This window comes from Dasypus novemcinctus, chromosome 6, assembly GCF_030445035.2.
Source record: "Dasypus novemcinctus isolate mDasNov1 chromosome 6, mDasNov1.1.hap2, whole genome shotgun sequence".
Classification (NCBI taxonomy): Eukaryota; Metazoa; Chordata; class Mammalia; order Cingulata; family Dasypodidae; genus Dasypus; species Dasypus novemcinctus.
This window is the reverse complement of record NC_080678.1, coordinates 120,381,956-120,402,158: the sequence shown is the minus strand read 5'-3', so window position 1 is coordinate 120,402,158 and position 20,203 is coordinate 120,381,956. Positions and strand designations below refer to the sequence as shown.

At 40.1% G+C, this 20,203-nt stretch overlaps 1 protein-coding gene and 2 non-coding genes across 10 annotated transcripts in view; 1 reads left to right on the top strand and 2 right to left on the bottom strand.

The window, feature by feature from the left end:
- Window positions 1-1,015: 1,015 nt before the first annotated feature.
- The window catches only part of LOC101420517 (double homeobox protein 1-like), a 50,187-nt gene continuing 30,999 nt past the window's right edge, over window positions 1,016-20,203 (bottom strand). For 7 of the 8 annotated variants that reach the window (XM_071215929.1, XM_058299324.2, XM_058299320.2 and 4 more), the window contains 3 exons: window positions 9,173-9,287; window positions 8,150-8,295; window positions 1,016-4,157 (listed from right to left, as the gene is read on the bottom strand). In XM_071215929.1, the coding sequence (XP_071072030.1) occupies window positions 3,420-4,157; window positions 8,150-8,295; window positions 9,173-9,287 (999 nt within the window). In that variant the 3' untranslated portion in view covers window positions 1,016-3,419. The remainder of the gene's footprint in view (window positions 4,158-8,149; window positions 8,296-9,172; window positions 9,288-20,203) is intronic. The other variant, XM_058299326.2, reaches the window with a different exon arrangement.
- On the top strand, window positions 11,468-11,571 carry LOC111760279 (U6 spliceosomal RNA). The gene has a single exon (XR_002794021.1). It is a non-coding gene; the product is annotated as a U6 spliceosomal RNA (small nuclear RNA).
- Window positions 19,711-19,814, bottom strand: LOC111760278 (U6 spliceosomal RNA). The gene has a single exon (XR_002794020.1). It is a non-coding gene; the product is annotated as a U6 spliceosomal RNA (small nuclear RNA).

The following is a 20,203-nucleotide window of genomic DNA, read 5'->3' as shown; positions in this document are numbered from 1 at the left end:
AATCAGGAGATCCTGAGACCCAGGCATAAATCCAACCTCCAGCACACGCTGGTCACTTTCGCCCTTTCCTGGCTTCTAAATGGCCTCTGCAATGAATTGTAGAGCCCAGAATGGCATATTGAGCTGTCAGGGCCTTTAGGGAGAGTACTAATGCCTTTTAGCCTGGGCATCAAACTTCCTTGTACCTCTACAGCCCTGGACCAAAACCTGGCAGGAACCTGGCTCTTAGGTCCACCTGATGCCCACAGAAGCTTAGCCCATACAAAGCCTTGAGACCTTGATGCTTTGGGAGTCTTTCCACACCTGCTGCACAATTGGTCATCTCTTTAACCTGGCTTCAGAATAGGGTATCTAGTCTATCCACACATGGAAAGAACATCTGAGTCACACGAGATTTCAGGACATCTGGTCAATCTGGTTTCTATCTTTAGATGCTAAACATGTTTTGCTCCAGCAACTGAGTCTGACCTCTCCTTGCAGCAACTAAAATTCACTTTTCCTCCAGAGAAAATGGTCCTACTAATCTCCTTTCAGAGCCTATCATAGATATAGAGATACAGGCAGGGAAAGGGAGTGGCAACATAGATTTAATATAGATGTAAATATAGATAAAAATACAGAACGATGCATGTATACATGTAGTTATAAAAATAATATTTTAAAATATACACACATATGATTTTCAATATGCAATTGTCAGGCTCATGTTTATAAGTTGGAGAACACTCACAAATGTGTTGGAAATATGGACATGTGGATAGAGATAGTAGTATCTCTGATCTCTGGCTATATATCAGGGGAACATTTTTTTAAAATCTAATGACATCATATCAATACTATCAAAAAGCTATATCAAATTCTTTTCAGGTAGACCTATGCCACTAAAGTAAGTGTGGGTGTGTTTCAACTCACAAATTAAGCAATGTACAGTTCATATTAGGAGCAATAACTTCTACTGAGGGTAATTTGGTAATTTAACAGGAAAGAAGGCAAATTGTTAAAAAAAGAACACTTATTTTTCAAAGATATTTTTATTACACCAATATAACTGCCATATGTTTATTAGACCATTTTGTATTTTTAGGAGTTAACAGAGGGTGACAAATTAGAATTTTTAGGAATACATATAATTTATTATAAAATTGGAAACTTTACAGATAAATATACATGCAAAAATACATCAAAAAGCTAAAAAGGTAAAAATATTAACATCAGTAGACTTTATTTTTATGACTGTATGATGTTCTATTTTCCTTGCAGTTTTCTGCATGTTTTAAATCAGTCAAAGGAAAAAATATTATATGTTCAGAATACATCATAATACATTTAATCTTTCTCTTATTGCTGGATACTGAGGTAGTTTCCAGTTCCCAATTCCAACCCTCATACTAGGGAAAAAACTCATTTTTATGAATGCACATTTTGACAGTTCAAAATTACTTCATGAATCCAAAAAGAAAAGGATTATATTCTTGAGCTAATATATTTCTATGGGTGTGGGGCCCTTTTAATTGGACTACATCAGTGAGGAGTGACTCTCTGCCCTCTAACTGGAGCTTTATATAAACAGAGACACAGAGAGCGACACACAGAGAAAAGAAACTGCCATATTGATGCTTCTACATGAAAGAGAGTACTGCAGGAAAACAGAGAAGTCCCAAGAGGCTGAGATAGCCCAGGGAATGGAATAAGCAGATTTTTTGGTAAAGAATGCAAAATATTGTGATTATACTCAAAGCCATTGATTATACACTTTGGATGAAGTGTATGATATGTGAATATATCTCAATAAAGCTGCTTTAAAATAATAAATGTGCAATAATAGCCAGAGATAGCAGCTACATACAACCAGGGGAGAAGAGAGAATGAGAGATTGTCTATTATTATTATTGAAATAATGAAATATTCTAATAATGATTGAAGTGATAAATGCACAACTATGTGATTTTCCCAAATACCATTGACTACACACTTTGGATTAGTTGTATGCTTTATTCATATGTATCGATAAAATTGATTTTTTTAAAAAGCCAACCCATTTCTGGTACTTTGCCTCAGCAGCCCTTTGGCAAACTAAGACACACATCATCAGGAAATATAGCATGCCCTCATTTTCCACACATTAACCTCATATCAAGTTTGGCTTTCCTCCTGGTCAAAAGGGAAGATGCAGGTAGACCTTTTCTCCCATTCCGAGTTCATTACAGTTCATGGATTGCTAAGATTGCTCAAAAAATGATGATTGCAAGGAGGAGGTCACATGTATCACGAAACTGCTTATCAAACACTCAACAACCATGATCTTCACAGAGATCAGCAACAATCTTTGGTGAGGAAGTAACCTTGAGTTGGACTCTTTACGGTCTTCTAACTGTAAGCTTCTGTTCCAAATAAATACCCTTCATAAAAGCCAAAAGATTTCTGGTACTTTGCTTCAGCACCCCTTTGCCTGACTAATACAGAATTTGGTACCGAGAGTGGGGTTGTGCTTTCGAAATTCCCAGAAGTGCTGGAATGGTTTTAAAAACGGGTAGGAGTATTTTTTGGAAGAACTGTGAGATTCCTCTATGAAAACGCCTAGATTGCTCTGAAGAGACTGTTGGTCGGAATATGGAGCCTGAAGTTATTTCTGACAAGGCCTTACAAGGAAATGAAACTATTATTGGAAACTGGAGGAAAGGTGATTCATGTTTTAAAGTTTCAGAGAACTTAGCAAGATTGAGTCCTGAAGTTATATGGAAGGCAGAATTTGAAAATGGTAAACCTGGACATTTAGCTGAAGAACTTTCCAAAGTAAACTCAGAGAATGGGACTTGGCTTCTCTTTGCAGCTTATAGTAAAATGCTAGATGAAAGAGATAAGCTGAGAACTCAATTGTTGGGCACAAAGAAACCAGAAACTGATTCTGTAAATTCCAAGCCTCTGGAGATCAAGCCCCCAGACGATAGTACCCCATTTGAGATATTAACTAAACCTGGAACTTGTAAGTCAGAACTGAAAATGCAATTATTCAGGAAACCATGTCCACTGCCTGGTACCCATAGTGCCTCCAGAGGTAGTGTGCAGCTTCAAAACAATCATTTATTCAGTGAAGTGAACAGAGAAGGTAAGTACTGCCTATAGCAGGATAAAAGTCTGCATTTGGGTTTAAAGTGGTTTATCCTTCTCTGTGTGTTAGCCTTGCTTCAGAACATTGTGTCTTCCATGTTCATCATCCTTTAAATTCCACTGATCCTGCATCAAAAGAAAGGAAGCACAGACTAGGGCTGTGAGGATGACATCTTCCTCCTTTCAAAGCTGAGGCCCTGGTAAGCTTTACAGCATGTGGAGCAGAAACCGAACTCTTCCTTGCTGAGGGGTGGTTTGGGTAGTGGGAAGCCCTGCTCCTATGGATCTAGATTCAGAAAAGGTTGTGCCTTTTACTGTAAATCTGTGGTTGGCAGATGTTGGTTTAAAGGCTTGACATTTCTAGTTATTGCTGGTGCCATTGGTAAAGAGAATGCCTCTTCAGCTGACTGTGCCAGATGCCGCTGCAGGTCTATCTCAGTGGGTCGTGCATGTCCAAGTGTCCCTTCAGGAGGTTCCCATTCTGCAATCAGAGCTTGACACCACTCATCCCACCACTGGACTAAGAAAGTTATGTCTTGCTGACCTAGATCCTTCAATTGTTTTTTATTGTCAGGTTTATGTTGCAAAAAGTTCTTTGACTGTAGTACACCCAGGCCAGCGTGTTCATTGTGGTCCTGGCATTTCTCTTGGTGTTGAGGCCTGAAAGAAGTCTGAGTATCTAAGAATCCCCTTCCTGGAGGCAGTACTATTGGCACGTGATTCATTAGCGTCAGAGGTGAGTGAGGGTTCTCCACTGCCTGCACAGTCTGGGTGGGCTGGACCATCAGGACACTTGATGCCTGACTCACACAACCCCCAAAGGGATCCCATGGAATAAAGGATGTGCAGAATAGAAGGCAAGAGTTTTGCTTGATGCTGAAAGAGCTGGAGGGAAGAAAATTATGGTACCTGGTTGGGAGTATAGAATGGTCGTTTTGGTGCTGCTGAACAGTCAACTCTTCCGTCAGATTTGCAGTATCTCCCAAGGAATTCACAGGTCTCCTGGTGCTCTGCCTTTGGTGCCGAGATCTTCGGTTCTGAAACCATATCTGAGTGAGGAGTAGAGAGACATGGACAATAGAAGACACAAGATTCCAATTCCATTGCTCATAGCCTGTAAAGCATAGGAGCTATTTCTATAAGGCCTAATCGCAGAATAATTAAAAATATATCATTTGGACTTTTAAAACATGTCCAAATTAGGCCAATCATTTACACCTGGCCTGGAATGTATTCTATATTGATTTCTGAGAATTCAGGGCCTTTATCACTGTCCAGCACTACTCTTCAGCTTCATTTTTTGTAATTCTATAATTTTATTATTACCCTCATTTTTTATATAGGGCATATATTTGGAAATCCACCAGCTTCACCCAAAAAAATCTCATTCCTCAAAAATTTTCCCTTCTTAGTCATTCCTGTCATCCAAACAAAAACCACCATCTCTGGCACAGACGTTCTTTCCTGGTTCAGGAGTTAATAATACTATATCTGGTCCATGTGTTCAGCATATATATTTATGTATATGCATACACACACACATATATATGTATATGTATGTATATGCATATAGGCACACATATACAAAAGAAAACCAAATTGAGACCGCGATACTCAGCTATCAACTACAGATTAACTAGAAACTCTAGTTTAAGACATCTGGTCTTTACAATTTACCTTCTAATTCAGATATGCAATCATTATTGAAAAGGCTGACACTTCCTATTCTTTGACAATGAGTTGAAGGAATACCTGACTCAGACACAACTGTATAACTATGTTCATAGGTTTATAGACACAATTAAGAGCAGCTCTGAATATATTACCCTGTGAATTTACCTCATAATCACAAGCATTTAACAAAGAGATGAAGGTACTCAATGGAGGTGATTTTAGCCCTCAACCTAAGTACTTCTGGCAATGTCTATAAATTCAGTTTCAGTTATCACAACTCGGGGGTTGGGAGCATACGCTCTACTGGCATCTAGTGGATTAAAACCTGCGATGCTGGGAAGCAGATTTGGCTCAACAGATAAAGCATCCGCCTACCACATGGGAGGTCCAGGGTTCAAACCCAGGGCCTCCTGGCCCATGTGGTGAGCTGGCCCACACTCAGTGCTGATGCGCACAAGGAGTGCCGTGCCACGCACGGGTGTCCCTCACATAGGGAAGCCCCATGCACAAGGAATGCCCCCTGCAAAGAGAGCCGCCCCACAGGGAAAAAGCACAGCCTGTCCAGGAGTGATGCCACACACACGGAAAGCTGAGGCAGCAAGATGATGCAAGAAAAAGAGACACAGTTTCCTGGTGCCACTGACAAGAATGCAAGCGGACAAAGAAGAACACACAGTGAATGGACACAGAGAGCAGACAACAATGGGGAAAGAAGGGAGAAAAATAAATAAAAAATAAATCTTGAAAAAAAAAAACCTGCAATGCTGATAAACATCTTACCATGCACAGAGCAGGCCCTCATGACAAATGTGGTGGTGTGAAGCTGCTGTGCACCAGAAAACATTCTTGGGAAGCGGACGTGGCTCAACTGATAGAGCATCCACCTACCATACGGAGCGTCCAGGGTTCAATACCCAGGGTCTCCTGACCCATGTGGTGAGCTGGCCCCCACACAGTGCTGCTGCACGCGAGGAGTGCCGTGCCACGCAAGGGTGCCCCTGCACAGGGGAGCCCCACATGTCAGGAGTGCACCTTGCAAGGAAAGCCGCTCCTTGTGAAAAAAGTGCAGCCCACCCAGGAGTGGTGCTGCACACATGGAGAGCTTACGCAGCAAGATGATGCAACAAAAAGATGCCGTTTCCTGGTGCTGCCTGATAATGCAAGCAGATGCAGAAGAACACACAGGGAATGGACAGAGAGCAGACAACGGGGGGGAAGGGGAGAGAAATAAATAAAATAAATCTTTAAAAAAAAAAAAGAAAACATGCTCTTAAATCTAATCCATTAATTTGGGGGTGAACCCATTGTAATTATGGCTTTCTGATGAGGTTACTTCATTAGGGGTTGACCCACCTCATTGAGGGTGGGTATTAACAGAGTCCTTCATTACTGGAATGAAGACAGAGAGAGAGAAGCACACCCAGGATTGAAGAAGTTGAAATCAACAAAATCCAGAAAAGACATTAGAGACTAGGAGATGCTACCACATGTCTTGCCATGTGACAGAGGAGCCAAGGATTGCTGCCACTGGTCTTCAGGAAGAAACCATCGCCTGGATGATTGGTGCCTTGATTTGGACATTTTCCCAGACCCTCACCATAAGCGAATAAATTCCCATTGTTCAAGCTGAACCATTTCATGTTATTTGCTTTCAGCAGCCTAGGAAACTAAAACAACAAAGAACTACCTGGTGAAAACGACAACACTGCCAAGGTTTAGAAACACTGGCAAAGAGTGTCCTCAAAATAATGAAATTGTTCTAAAATTTGTTCTGGTAATGAATGCACAACTCTGTGATTATACTGAAAGCCATTTATTGTACACTTTGGATAATTTGTATGATATATGAATATATATCAATAAAACTGCTCTTTTGGGGAAGCAGACTTGGCCCAGTGGTTAGGGCGTCCGTCTACCACATGGGAGGTCCGCAGTTCAAACCCTGGGCCTCCTTGACCTGTGTGCAGCTGGCCATGCGCAGTGCTGATGCGCGCAAGGAGTGCCCTGCCATGCAGGGGTGTCCCCCACGTAGGGGAGCCCCACATGCAAGGAGTGCGCCCCGTAGGGAGAGCCGCCCAGTGTAAAAGAAAGTGCAGCCTGCCCAAGAATGGAGCCGCATACACAGAGAGCTGGCACAACAAGATGACGCAACAAAAAGAAACACAGATTCCCGTGCCGGTGACAACAGAAGTGGACAAAGAAGAAGACGCAGCAAATAGACACAGAGAACAGACAACCAGGGCAGGGTGGGGAGGGGGGAAGGGGAGAGAAATAAATAAATAAATCTTTAAAAAAAATAAAATAAAATAAAACTGCTCTTTTGAAGAAAAAAAAAAGAAACACTGGCAAAGAGTGTTCTTAAAATAGGTATCAGCTTTCATTTTTTTCCATTTTTGCCTGCTATTATTTCTTTTTTTATTTCTTTGTCTTTATTTTTTAATGTTACATTAAAAAAATATGAAGTCCCCAAATACCCCCCCACCCCCCTCACCCCACTCCTCCCATAACAACAACCTCCTCTATCATCATGGGAGGTCATTGCACTTGGTGAATACCTCCCTGACCACTGCTGCACCACGTGGTCAATGGGCCACATTACAGTTTACACTCTCCCCCAGTCCACCCAGTGGGCCATGGCAGAACATACAATGTCCAGTAACTGTCCCTGCAGTACCACCCAGGACTATTGTTTCTAAATGCATATACTACTGGCAGGTAATAAACACTGGCAAAGAGTGTTCTTAAAATAGATATCAGCTTTAATTTTTTTTTCCACTTTTGCCTGCTATTGTTTCTATTTTTTTTTCCTCTCCCCTTCACCACCCCTCCTCCCCAGTTGTCTGCTCTCTTTGTCTATTCACTGTGTGTTCCATGTCCGCTTGGATTCTTGTCAGCAGCACCAGGAACCTGTGTCTCTTTGTTGCATCATCTTGCTGTGTAAGCTCTCCATGTGTGTGGCGGCACTCCTGGGCAGGCTGTACTTTTTTCACGTGGGGCAGCTCTCCTTATGCATGGCACGGCACTCCTTGCACACATCAGCACTGCATGTGGGCCAGCTCACCACATGGGTCATGAGGCCCCAGGTTTGAACCCTGGACCTCCCATGTGATAGGCGGACGCTCTATCAGTTGAGCCAAATCTGCTTCCCCACTATTGTTTCTAAATGCATATACTATTGGCAGGTACGTTTGAAAAATCTTCCTTTTGCAACACTGTACATGTAATGTTGGGTGTTTATAATCCCATAACTTTGCCCTGGATCTGTGAGGTAACCCAAAATAGTCCAAATATTTCTACGAAATCTCAGGGGGCTAAACCACTACCCAATCAGGTGTGACAAATTTGGTGCTATGAACATGGAACTTACCTGAATTCTTGATTCCGGAATGCCTGTTTCTTTAGCCAGTTCTTCCCTAGTAGCAATACCAGGGAATCGGTTCTTCTCAAAGGCTTGAACTAGGATACGGATTTGAGATCTTGTCATGTGTATCCGATTTCTTCTGTGTCCTGCTCCTAAATATTTTGAAGAACACAGGAACAAAAGAGTGCTTTAGGCAAGTTTTCACAATCATTCTCTGGAGCAGTTTGATATGGTTATGAATTCCAAAAATAGATATTGGATTATGTTTGTAATCTGATCTGTACCTGGGCCTGACTGAGTTATGATTAGGGCTTTAATTGGGCCACGTCATTAGGGCACTGAGTCTCCACCCCTTGGTATGGGGCAGTTCCTGATGTTGGAGTTTGATGCTGAAGTCTTAAGCTGGAGCCCCAGGAAAAGAGACAGAGCCGTTCACCTGACAGTCTACAACTGACCTTGAGGAGAAAACAGGAGCTGAGCCCAGAGGAACCCAGGAAGCCTGAACCCTTGCAGACGTCAGCAGCCATCTTGCTCCAACATGTGGAAACAGACTTTGGTGAAGGAAGTAACTTATGCTTTATGGCCTGGTATCTGTAAGCTCCTACCCCAAATAAATACCCTTTATAAAAACCAACCAATTTCTGGTGTTTTGCATCAGCACCCCTTTGGCTAATACAATCCCTAAGCACAAATTTCTGAGTATCATTCTGACCATCTTTATTCCCTCTGAATGCCCCACAAGGAACTCATAGACCAGTCCTGATAATGGGATAAAAGCCTTGTGGTAATAAATGAGAGAAGACTGCACTACCTAGCAGCAGTAGGAGAAAAATGTCTATAAGTTTCCTTGCTAAGAACCTACCTGGCCTAGTGGGACAATGTTTGTATCTCTGACACTAAGGTGCCCAGAACAAGCTATATTTTGTTGTCCTAGCATTCTTTCCCAAGATTTTGGGCACATCATACAGAGTTGTTTACACTGTCAATGGGATAAACTGAGGAACTGCATTTGATCTGGTAGGTTTTCACCTTGAGTCCTAAGCAAAGGCTGATCCTGAACATGAGTTTGATCTTCTTCTAAGAAGTATCCAGACTTTGGTCGCTGTGCCTTTAACTGTCGCGCTCTATGGTTCTGAAACCACACCTAAAAAGGAAAAGAAGATACAAAAATCACGCCTCTCCATCATTCTAAATATCAAATTCAGAGAAGATGGCAAATTACAGAGACACAGGACTCATTTCTATCAGAAAAACGGGTAAAGGACAGGCAAAAATGGCTTACAACAGCAGGGGAAGGCTAGATGCCAACCAGAAGAGAGAGGGGCAAATGAAAAGAATATCAATAACAAAACTGATTAAAGTGCCCATTCCCCATTCTCCAAGCAGATAGCTTTGCATTCTCTGGCCTCTGGCCAGCTGCTGTGGACAAAGAGGACCACAGGGATCTAGCTCACAAAGAAAGGGGAGAGAGAAGGATGCAGCCGAAGACTGAATCAGCTTTTGGCAAATAAATTTGGTCCCCTGTGACCCACGAGCCCTTCCAGGCCAGGTGGGGCTGTGCCATTGTTGGTTCTGGGAGCAGGCAGGGATGAAAGAGATCCAACCCTCTCAAACACCTTTCCTACTTACTGGGACTGGGTGTTGAGGACACAGAGGGGATAGAATTATTTCCGTCCTGGAAAAAGGGAAGAAGCTGCCATCAAAGGTTGCAGCACAGCCTCGGAGAATGTTTGATCTACCAGGCTCTGAATAGCCTTGAAGCAGGATTCTCTGTCACACCATTGTGATAGGTGTTGTAGCAAACACAATCCCACCAGAGTTTAAAGAGAGAGGGCTGTTGAAAAATACCATCTGCTGGTGGGCCAAGAAAGTGCATATGAAGAAATTAAAAGTAAATAAACAGGGAAGCAGACTTGGCCCAGTGGTTAGGGTGTCCGTCTACCACATGGGAGGTCTGCGGGCCTCCTTGACCTGTGTGGAGTTGGCCCACACGCAGTGCTGATGCGTGCAAGGAGTGCCCTGCCATGCAGGGGTGTCCCCCGCGTAGGGGAGCCCCACGCGTAAGGAGTGCCTCCCATAAGGAGAGCCGCCCAGCGTGAAAGAGAAGTGCAGCCTGCCCAGGAATGGTGCCCCACACACGGAGAGCTGACACAACAAGATGACGCAACAAAAAAGAAATACAGATTCCCGTGCCACTGACAACAGAAGCGAACAAAGAAAAAGACGCAGCAAATAGACACAGAGAACAGACAACTGGGATGGGGGGAAGGGGAGAGAAATAAATAAATCTTAAAAAAAAAGAAAGTAAATAAACAAGGGTTTTTCCAGGCTTTACAGCCGCCCTCCCAAGAATATTGGAAGTGGGTTGCAAACAAATACTGGGCCAAGGGCCCAGATTTGAGTAACTAATGGGGACAATCCTAAAGACCCAAAACAGGTTGAACCAAGAATCAAAGACCAACTGTAACACACAGACTCCTACCACTAAATCCCTGCACAAGAGATAAAAATTAAGAATCAGAGTAAAGAAAAGATATCTAGACATCAGCAAAAAACTACAAGCCATACTAAGAAAATGGAAGAAATGGCCCGAGCAAAGGAATGTATCAAAGCCCCAGATAAGACACAGGATTTGAGACAACTAATCAATGGGATACACACAAATTTCCAAAATCAAATTAATGAATTGAAAGGCAATAAGGCTAAAGAGATAAATGACATCAAGAAGACATTGAGCTGAGCACAAAGAAGAATTTGAAAACCTCAACAGAAAAGTGACAGAGCTCATAGGAATGAAAGAAATGATAGGTGAAATAAAAAATACATTAGAGGGAAATGGATGTGGCTAAACCAATTGGGCTCCCGTCTACCATATATGAGGTCGGGGTTCGATGCCCAGAGCCTCCTGGTGAGGGAAAGCTGGTTCACGTGGTGAGCTGACCCACACGGAGTGCTGGTCCATGCTGGAATGCTGCCCCACACAAGAGCATTCCCCTGCATGGGAATGCCACCCAGCACAGGAAAGTCACCCTGCACAGGAGTGCCAGCCGACACTGAGAGCTGGCACAGCAAGATGACGCAACAAGAGACACAGAAGAGAAAAATAAGAAGATGTAGCAGAACAGAGAGTTGAGGTAGCACAAGAGAGTATTTGCCCCTCTCCCACTCCAGAAAGTCCCAGGATCAGTTCCTGGAGCCACCTAATAAGAATACAAGAAGACACAGAAGAACACACAGTGAATGGACACAGAGAGCAGACAACAGGGGGAATGGGAGGGGGGCAGAAATTTAAAAAACAAATCTTTAAAAAAAGCACACATTAGAGTGCTCACTTCGGCAGCACATATACTAAAATTGAAGCGATACAGAGATTAGCATGGCCCCTGAGCAAGGACGATCCGCAAATTTGTGACACATTCCATGTTAAAAACACACACACACATTAGACAAAAAAATAAAATATTTTTAAAAGTGTATAAAAAACACACATTAGAGATGGGAAGATGACCTCAGATTAGGCCATCTAATCCAATTAGATCAGCTGTCTCACAAAAACAATGGAGAAAGAGCCAAAGGCTGCCTACAGGACATGCTTTGGGGGTCAACAGAGCAGAATGGTGCTTCACAGCTCCCAGGAGAGTGAGGGACAGAGAAAGGAAGAAGCCAAAACAACAAACTGAACCTCCTGGCCACCCCCACCCCCACCCCCACAATGTTCAGTGGGGTTAAAACCCCTGCCTCATTACCGCTGACTGAGAGGGAAGAAGACGTCTTCCCTGTTGGCTGTTACAGAAGAAAAAGGAGGGGGAGTCAAGGGCTTTTCTTCAGTGAATTGGGCCAGCAGAGCCTGCAGTGATTTTCAGCTAAGGCGAGAGGGAAAAGAAGGAAACTCTATAGAGATATACCTCCATGGAAAGGAGTGCCAACAAGCTCCATCTGCTGGCGGGTCTGGAAATTCCAAGGAGAAAGACTGCTTTTAGAGCTCTCTCTACCCCATCCCTGGGAGAAAGTCTGTGCCCCATTATGAAGTCCCTGACATGATTTTTGAATAACTTAATCTGGGCAATCTTAAAAACTAGGATAAGTTGAACCAAATATCAAAGAAGAGCTGTGAAAAAATAATAGGCAAGAGAGAGAAATTGGCCATCAGAGTAAATTCACCAACCTATCAGATGGCTAGGCATCAGCAAAAATTTACAAGTCATACAGGAAACAGGAAGAGATGGCCCAGCCCAGACAAAGGAACAAACCAAATATCTTAAATAGATTCTAGATTTAAGACAATTAATCAATGATAATCATACAACTCTCCTAAATCAATTTAAAGCATTGAAAGAAAATATGACTAAAGAGATAAAGGATATTAAGGAGACACTGGGTGAGCATAAAGAACAATTTGAAAGTCTGCAAAGAAAACTAACACACCTTATGGGAATGAAAGACAGAGTGGATGAGGTTAAAATATATATTGGAGGCACATAAGAACTGATTTGAATTGCCTGAAGGCAGAATAAGTGATTTCAAAGACAACATTTGAACTGGAAAAGACAGAAGAACAGAAAGGTGCAGGGAATTGAATAACATGAGACACAAAAACACATGTATTATCAGTGTCCCAGAAGAAGAAGGGAAAATGGGCAGAAAATATTTGAGGAAATAATGACTGAAAGCTTCCCTACCCTTATGAAAGCCATAAATATCAATATCCAAGAAGGGCAATGCTCCTCAAATAGAATAAACATGAACAGACTTACCCTGAGACACCTACTATTCAGAGTGACAAATATCAGTGATAAGATTTTGCAAGTAGCAAGAGAAAAGCAAAGCATTACATACAAGGGCAACTTTATAAGATTAAGTGCTGACCTCTCCTCAGAAGCCATGGAGGAGAAAAGAAAGTATTGTTAAGGTATTGAAAGAGAAAAACTGCCAGCCAAGAATTATGTGTCTGGCAGAGCTGTCCTTCTAAAATGAAGGGGAGTTCAAGGTCTTCACAGACAAACTAAAACTGATAGAATGTGTTATCAAAAGACCAAAATTATAAGATATACTAAAGGGAGTGCTGCAGCCTGAAAGGAAAAAAAAAAGGGCAAGAGACTTGGAGAAGAGTGTAGAAATAAAGATTATTAGAAAGGGTAAAAAAGATGACTACAGTATGATATGATAATAGAAAGCCAAAGGTGGAAATGGATGACGTAAGTGATACCTTTACAATTATAACATTGAAAGTTAATGGCTTGATACCCCTCTCAGAAAATCCAGACTGACATAATGGATAAAAAAATATGAGCCATCTATATGTTGTCTACAAGAGACTCACCTCAGACATAAGGACACAATCAGGTTAAAAGTGAAAGAATGGAAAAAGATTCCATGCAAACAGTAACTGAAAAAAGAGCTGGAGAAAAAATAGATTTTAAATGCAAAACTGTTATAAGGGATGAAATTATATATTATTATAATAAAAGGGCTGTATTCACCAAATGCAATGAATGTCTCATGATGATGGAAGAGGTTGTTGTTATGGGTGGAGGAGTGGGGTGAGGGGGGTGAGGGGTATATGGGGACCTCATGTTTTTTAATGTAACATTAAAAAATAAAGAGAAAAAAAATATATATATATGTAGTAATAGGGGCAATTCAACGAGAAGAAATAACTGTTCTAAATATTTGTGCACCTAACCTCAGTGCCCCAAGATACATGAGGCACACACTGGCAAAGCTGAAGGAAGAAATAAATGTCTCTAAAATAATAGTTGGAGGGAAGCGGATTTGGCTCAACAGATAGAGCAACATCCACCTACCACCTGGGAGGTCCAGGGTTCAAACCCAGGGCCTCCTGACTTGTGTGGTGAGCTGGCCCAAACACAGTGCTGATGCAGGCAAGGAGTGCCGTGTCATGCAGGGGTGTTCCCCATGCAGGGGAGTCCCACATGCAAGGAGTGCGTCCCATAAGGAAAGCCATCCCGTGTGATAAAAAGTGCAGCCTGCCTAGGAGTGGTGCTGCACATACGGAGAGCTGACACAGCAAGATGACACAACAAAAAGAGGCACAGATTCCCAGTGCTACTAACAAGAATACAAGTGGACACAGAAAAGCATACAGCGAATGGACACAGAGAGCAGACAACTGGGGGGGTGGAGGGGAGAAGGGGAGAGAAATAAATAAAAAATAAGTCTTTGAAAATAATAATAATAGTTGGAAATTTCAATACACCACTCTTGGTATTGGATCAAACATCTGGACAGAGGCTAAATAAAGAAACAGAGAGCTTGAATAATACGATAAATGACTTAGACCCAACAGATATCTATAAAGCATTGTACTGCAAAATAGCAAGATATATATTCTTTTCAAGTGCTCATGGATCCTTTTCCAAGACAGACCATATGTTGGGTCACAAGACAAGTGTCAAAAAATGTTAAAAGACTGAAGTTATACAAAAACGCTTTCTCAGATCATAACAAAATGGAGCTGAAAATCAATAATGGACAGGAAAAGGGGAAATTCATAAATATATGAAGATTAAATAACACAATCAGTGGGTCAAAGAAGAAATTGCAAGAGAATTCAGCAAACATCTTAAGACAAATGAATATGAAAACAGAACATATCAAAACCTAAGGGACACTCAAAGTCTGTGCTGAGAGTGAAATGTTTAACCCTCAATACTTACAGTAAAAACGAAGAGCTAAAATTGATGATCTAACTGCACACCTGGAAGAAGTAGAAAAACAAAGGCAATCTAATATGAAGCCTAGCCAAAGGAAAGAAATAGGAAAGATCAGAGCAGAAATTAATGAAATCAAGAACAACAACAACAAAAAAAAACCGAGATAATCAACAAAATCAGAAGTTGGTTCTTTGAGAAGATCAATAAAATTGACAAACCCTTAGCTAGACTGACAAAGAAAAAGAGAAGACAGAAAATCAGAAATAAGTGGTGGACATTACCACTGACCCCACAGAAATAAGAGAGATCATAAGAGGATATAATGAACAGATGTATGCCAAAAAAAAACTAGAAAATGTAGACGAGAGGACAAATTCCTAGAAATACATGAACCACCAAGCCACCTACACTATTTTAGAAGAAACAGAAAACCTCAACAAACCAATCACAAGTGAAGAGATTGAAACAGTCATCAAAAACCTCCCAAAGATGAAAAGCCCAGGACCAGATGGCTTCATAGGTGAATTCTACCAGTCATTCAAAAATGAACATTAATACGAACCTTGCTCAAGCTCTCCCAAAAAACTGAACATGAAAGAATGCTACCAAACTCATTCTATGAAGCCATCACCATAATACCAGATAAAGATACTACCAAAAAAAGAATATTACTAACCAATATCTCTAATGAATATAGATGCAGAAAACCTCAACAAAATACTTGCCAACAGACTCCAAAAGCATTTGGATGAAAAGAATTTGCACGACGATCAAATGGGTTTTATCCCAGGTATGCAAGGGTGATATAACACAAGAAAATTATTAGTGTAATAATCCACATTGATAAATTGAAGAAGAAAAATCACATGATCCTCTAGAATGATGCAGAAAAGCCACCTGACAAAATGGAGCACACTTTCTTGATAAAAACACTCTAAAAGATAGGAATAGAAGGAAGCTTTCTCAATATGATAAAGTGCATATATGAAAAACCTACAGCTAGCAATGTACTCAATGGTGAAAGACTGAAACCTTTCCTGCTGTATCAGGAAGAAGACAAGGATGCTCAGTGTCACCATTATTACTCAATATTGTGCTAGGAGTTCTAGATGGAACAATTAGACTAAATAAAGAAATAAAAAGCACCCAAATAGGAAAGGAAGAAGTAAAACTTTCACTCTTTGCTGTTGACATGATTTTATATCTGCCCTGAAAATCCAAAACAAGTCTACTAGAATTAAAAAAACAAGTTTAGCAAAGTGGCAGAATACAATGTTAGTATGCAAAAAAAAATAGCATTTCTATACACTATTGATGTGCAATCTGAGGAGGAAATCAGAATAAAAATTCCATTTATAATAGCAACTAAAACAATCAAATATTTAGGAATAAATTTTATCAAGGATATAAAGAAGCTGTATTCAGAAAACTACAAAACATTGCTAAAAGAAACCAAAGGAGACTTCAATAAATGGGAAGACATTCTGCATTCATGGATTTAAAGACTAAATATCTTAAGAAGTAAATTCTACCCAAACTGATTTACAGATTCAATGAAATCCCAATAAAAATCCCAATAGCCTTTTTTGCAGAAATCATAAAGTCAATAATCAAATTATTTAGAAGTATAAGGGGCCCTGCATAGTAAAAACAAATGTCTTAAAAAAGAAGAACAAAGATGGCAGGCTCTCACTTTCTGACTTTAAAGTATGTTACTTAACTACCATGATAAAAAAAAAAAAAACAGCATGATTATAGCATAATAACAGACAGATTAATGGAACTGATTCAAGAACTCAGAAATTGACCCTCACAACCGTCTGTTCAACAAATGGTGCTGGGAGAAGTGGATAGCCATATCCAAAAGAAAGAGGACCCCTATATCACACCTAATACAAAAATTAACTCAAAATGGATCAAGGACTTAAATATAAAAACAACCACCATAAATCTCCTATTACAGACCATCTTCAAGATCTTGTGGCAGGGCATTGTCACAGTGGGTGGAGATTCAAACAAAAACCAAAAGAATACTGAATTCCCATCCTAGAGAATACTACCACATTCTCTAACGGAACAGCAACAATCCCCCAAGTACAGGGGAAATGACTAGTGAAGGATGGTCCATTGATGGGCCCTTAATAGTGACAACAATGCTTATGAGCCTCTGCTCTTGAAATTGAAACTTAGCCTAGTGTTATAGGGTACCTAAGAGTTACTTCCTGAGAGCCTCCTTGTTGCTCAAATGTGAGCCTCTCTCTAAGCCAAACTCAGCATATAAATGCATTACCTTCCCCCTCATCATGGACATGACTCCTGGAGAGGAGCCTCCCTAGCACTGAGGGATTACTAGAAATGCAACTGGAAAAAGACCTTGAATAAGAGGGGGGAAAGGTAAAGACAAATGAGTTTATAAGGCTAAGAGACTTCAAAGAGAGTGGGGAACTCATCCCAGAGGTAACGCTTATGCATGTCTCAGCAGGATCTCAAAGACTGCCAAAGTAGATACTATCCCAATAAATTTCTAAGGAATTTACTGAACAGAAGCACTAACACTAGTGTACAAAAATATTTATCATAATATTTTTTGTAATAAAGAGAAAAGGAAAAGCTCATTTTAATGTCTAATTAACAGGGGGATAATTATCCCATGCAACAGAATAGTATATGGATATTATCAAGAATTATGTATTTTGATATAAGGACAGGTATTTCTGATATGATCTTAAGTAAAAAGAAAAGAGTTGCAAAACAATATATATAATATCATCAAAGTTTTATTAAAAACAACAACAAATACTTTTTGGGTAGAGGAAGAATAAAGTTTGGGGCTCTGGGGTTAAACTGTCCACATCCAAAGCCTGGCTCAACCACTTATTAAATACTTCAACAAAGATAATAATAGTACATACTTCATGGGGATTGCATGTTAAAATTCATGTATAGTTCGTACCACACTTCCTAGTTCATAGTAATTATTCTATAAAATTAGAAAACATTGTGAATATAATACAGATACAGATATATCATACAAGTAGATAAAGGTATACACAAGTATATAGGCAGAATAAAATCAGAAAAGAAACAATGTAAAAAGTTACAATAGCCAGGCAATGAGACTGGTAGAAGGGAAATTTTTCATTTTTACTTTGCACTTTTGTTTTACATGAATCTGTTATACTAAAACATGTGATGCTATTTTTATAATTGAAAAGACATTAAACCCTTTAAAAAAAATCTTGTGGCAGGCAGTAGATTCTTAAACCTTACGCCTAAACCACAAGCAACAAAAGAAAAAATAGATAAACGGGATCTCTTCAAAATTAAACACTTTTGCACCTCAAAGAACTTTGTCAAAATGGTGAAAAGACGGCTAACTCAGTGGGAGAAAATATTTGGCAGTCACCTATCTGAAAAGGGTTTAATATTCATGATATATAAGAAACTCATAAACTCAACAATAAAAAGAAAGTATCTGATTAAAAAATGGGCAAAAGACTTGCAAAGACAACTGTCTAAAGAAGAAATATAAATGGTGAAGAAACACATGAAACCATGTTCAACATGACTAGCGATTACAGAAATGAAAATCAAAACTAAAATGAGGCACAGCAAGTGCAAACAATGAGGGGATGGGGAGAAATAAGTAAAATAAATAAAATAAATCTTTAAAAAAAACTACAGTGAGATATAATTTCACACCTATTAGACTTGCCACTATTAGAGTCAGAAAACTGTAAATGTTGGAGAGGATGTGGAGAGATAGGAACACTTATTCACTGTTGGTGGGAATATAGAATGGTACAGTCACTGTGGAGGAGGGTTTGGCTGATCCTAACAAAGTGAATATAGACTTGCCATGGGACATGGCACTACCATTGCTAGGTATAAACCCAGAAGGACTGAGAGAAGTGACACGAATAGATATCTGCACACCAATGTTCATAGGAGCATTATACACAATAGCCAAAATTTGGAAATAACCTAATTGCCCATCAACTGATGAATGAATAAACAAATTGTGGCATATTCACATGATGGAATATTATGCAGCAGTAAGAAAAAAATGAAGTCGTGAAACATATGATAACATGGATGAACCTAGAGGACATTATGTTAAGTAAAGCAAGCCAGACATAAAGACAAATACTTCATGACTGCCCTAGTACGAACTAAATATATTATGTGAAATATAAATATATTATGTGAAAAATGAATATGGGGGGAAGCAGATGTGGCTCAATTGATTGGGCTCCCATCAACCACATGGGAGGGCCTGGGTTCACTTCCCAGGGCCTCCTTGTGAAGGCAAGCTGGCCCATGCCTGCGGAGAGTGGACAGCCCATACCCACAGAGAGCTGACAGCCCACACCCACAGAGAGCTGGTGCAGCAAGATGACGCAACAAGAAGAACATGCAGAAAATGGACAGAGAGAGCAGACAGCAAGCAGCCGATGCGGGGGGATAAATAAATAAGTCTTTAAAAAATAATGAATATGGGTAGAATTGCATATATAGGACCATTTTTCTTTAAAACTGAACAAATGTAAGTTAATACTACAATATGTTAACATCAGGAAAAAAATCATATTATGTAAAGGGACCAGACAGAGTACTACATATTGTATGATTCCATTTATATAAAATGTAAATATAAATCAATTTATAAAGATGAAATGAGATTAGTGGTTATGTAGGTCTGAAGAAGGAATGCTAAAGGGTGTGGAGTCTTTCTTTTTTGGAGTGATGAAATTGTTATAAAATTTTTGAGATGATGAATGTACAACATTGTGATTATACTAAAAGCCACTGATTATACACATTGCATAGAATAGCCAGAAGCAGGAACTATGTACAGTGGGGGAAGCATAGAGTTTTGTTTTGTTTGGTTTTTTAAATATGGAATGCTTCACAGATTTGCATGTCATCCTTGCACAGGGGCCATGCTAATCTCTGTATCGTTCCAATTTTAGTATATGTGCTGCCAAAGAGAGCACAAAGCATAGAGTTTGAGAAGTGAGAAATTTTGTTTGTCTGATTTTTATTTACTACTACTATCATTGAAATAATGAAAATGCTCTAATAATGACTGAAGTGATGAAGGCACAACTATGTGATTATACCAAATACCACTGATTGTACATTTTGGATGAACCATATGCTTTATTAATATGTATCATTAAAATAGGTTTGATGGGGAAAAAACACATTAGAGGCATATGACAGCAGACTCAAAATGAGAGAAGAAAGAATAAATGATGCAGAAGACAGAACAGCTGAAATTGAAGAGAAAGGATATATAGAGAGAAAAGAATGGGAAAATTTGAGCAGGTGCTCACAGAGTTAGATAACAACCTGAAACACAATAATATATGTGCCGTGGGAG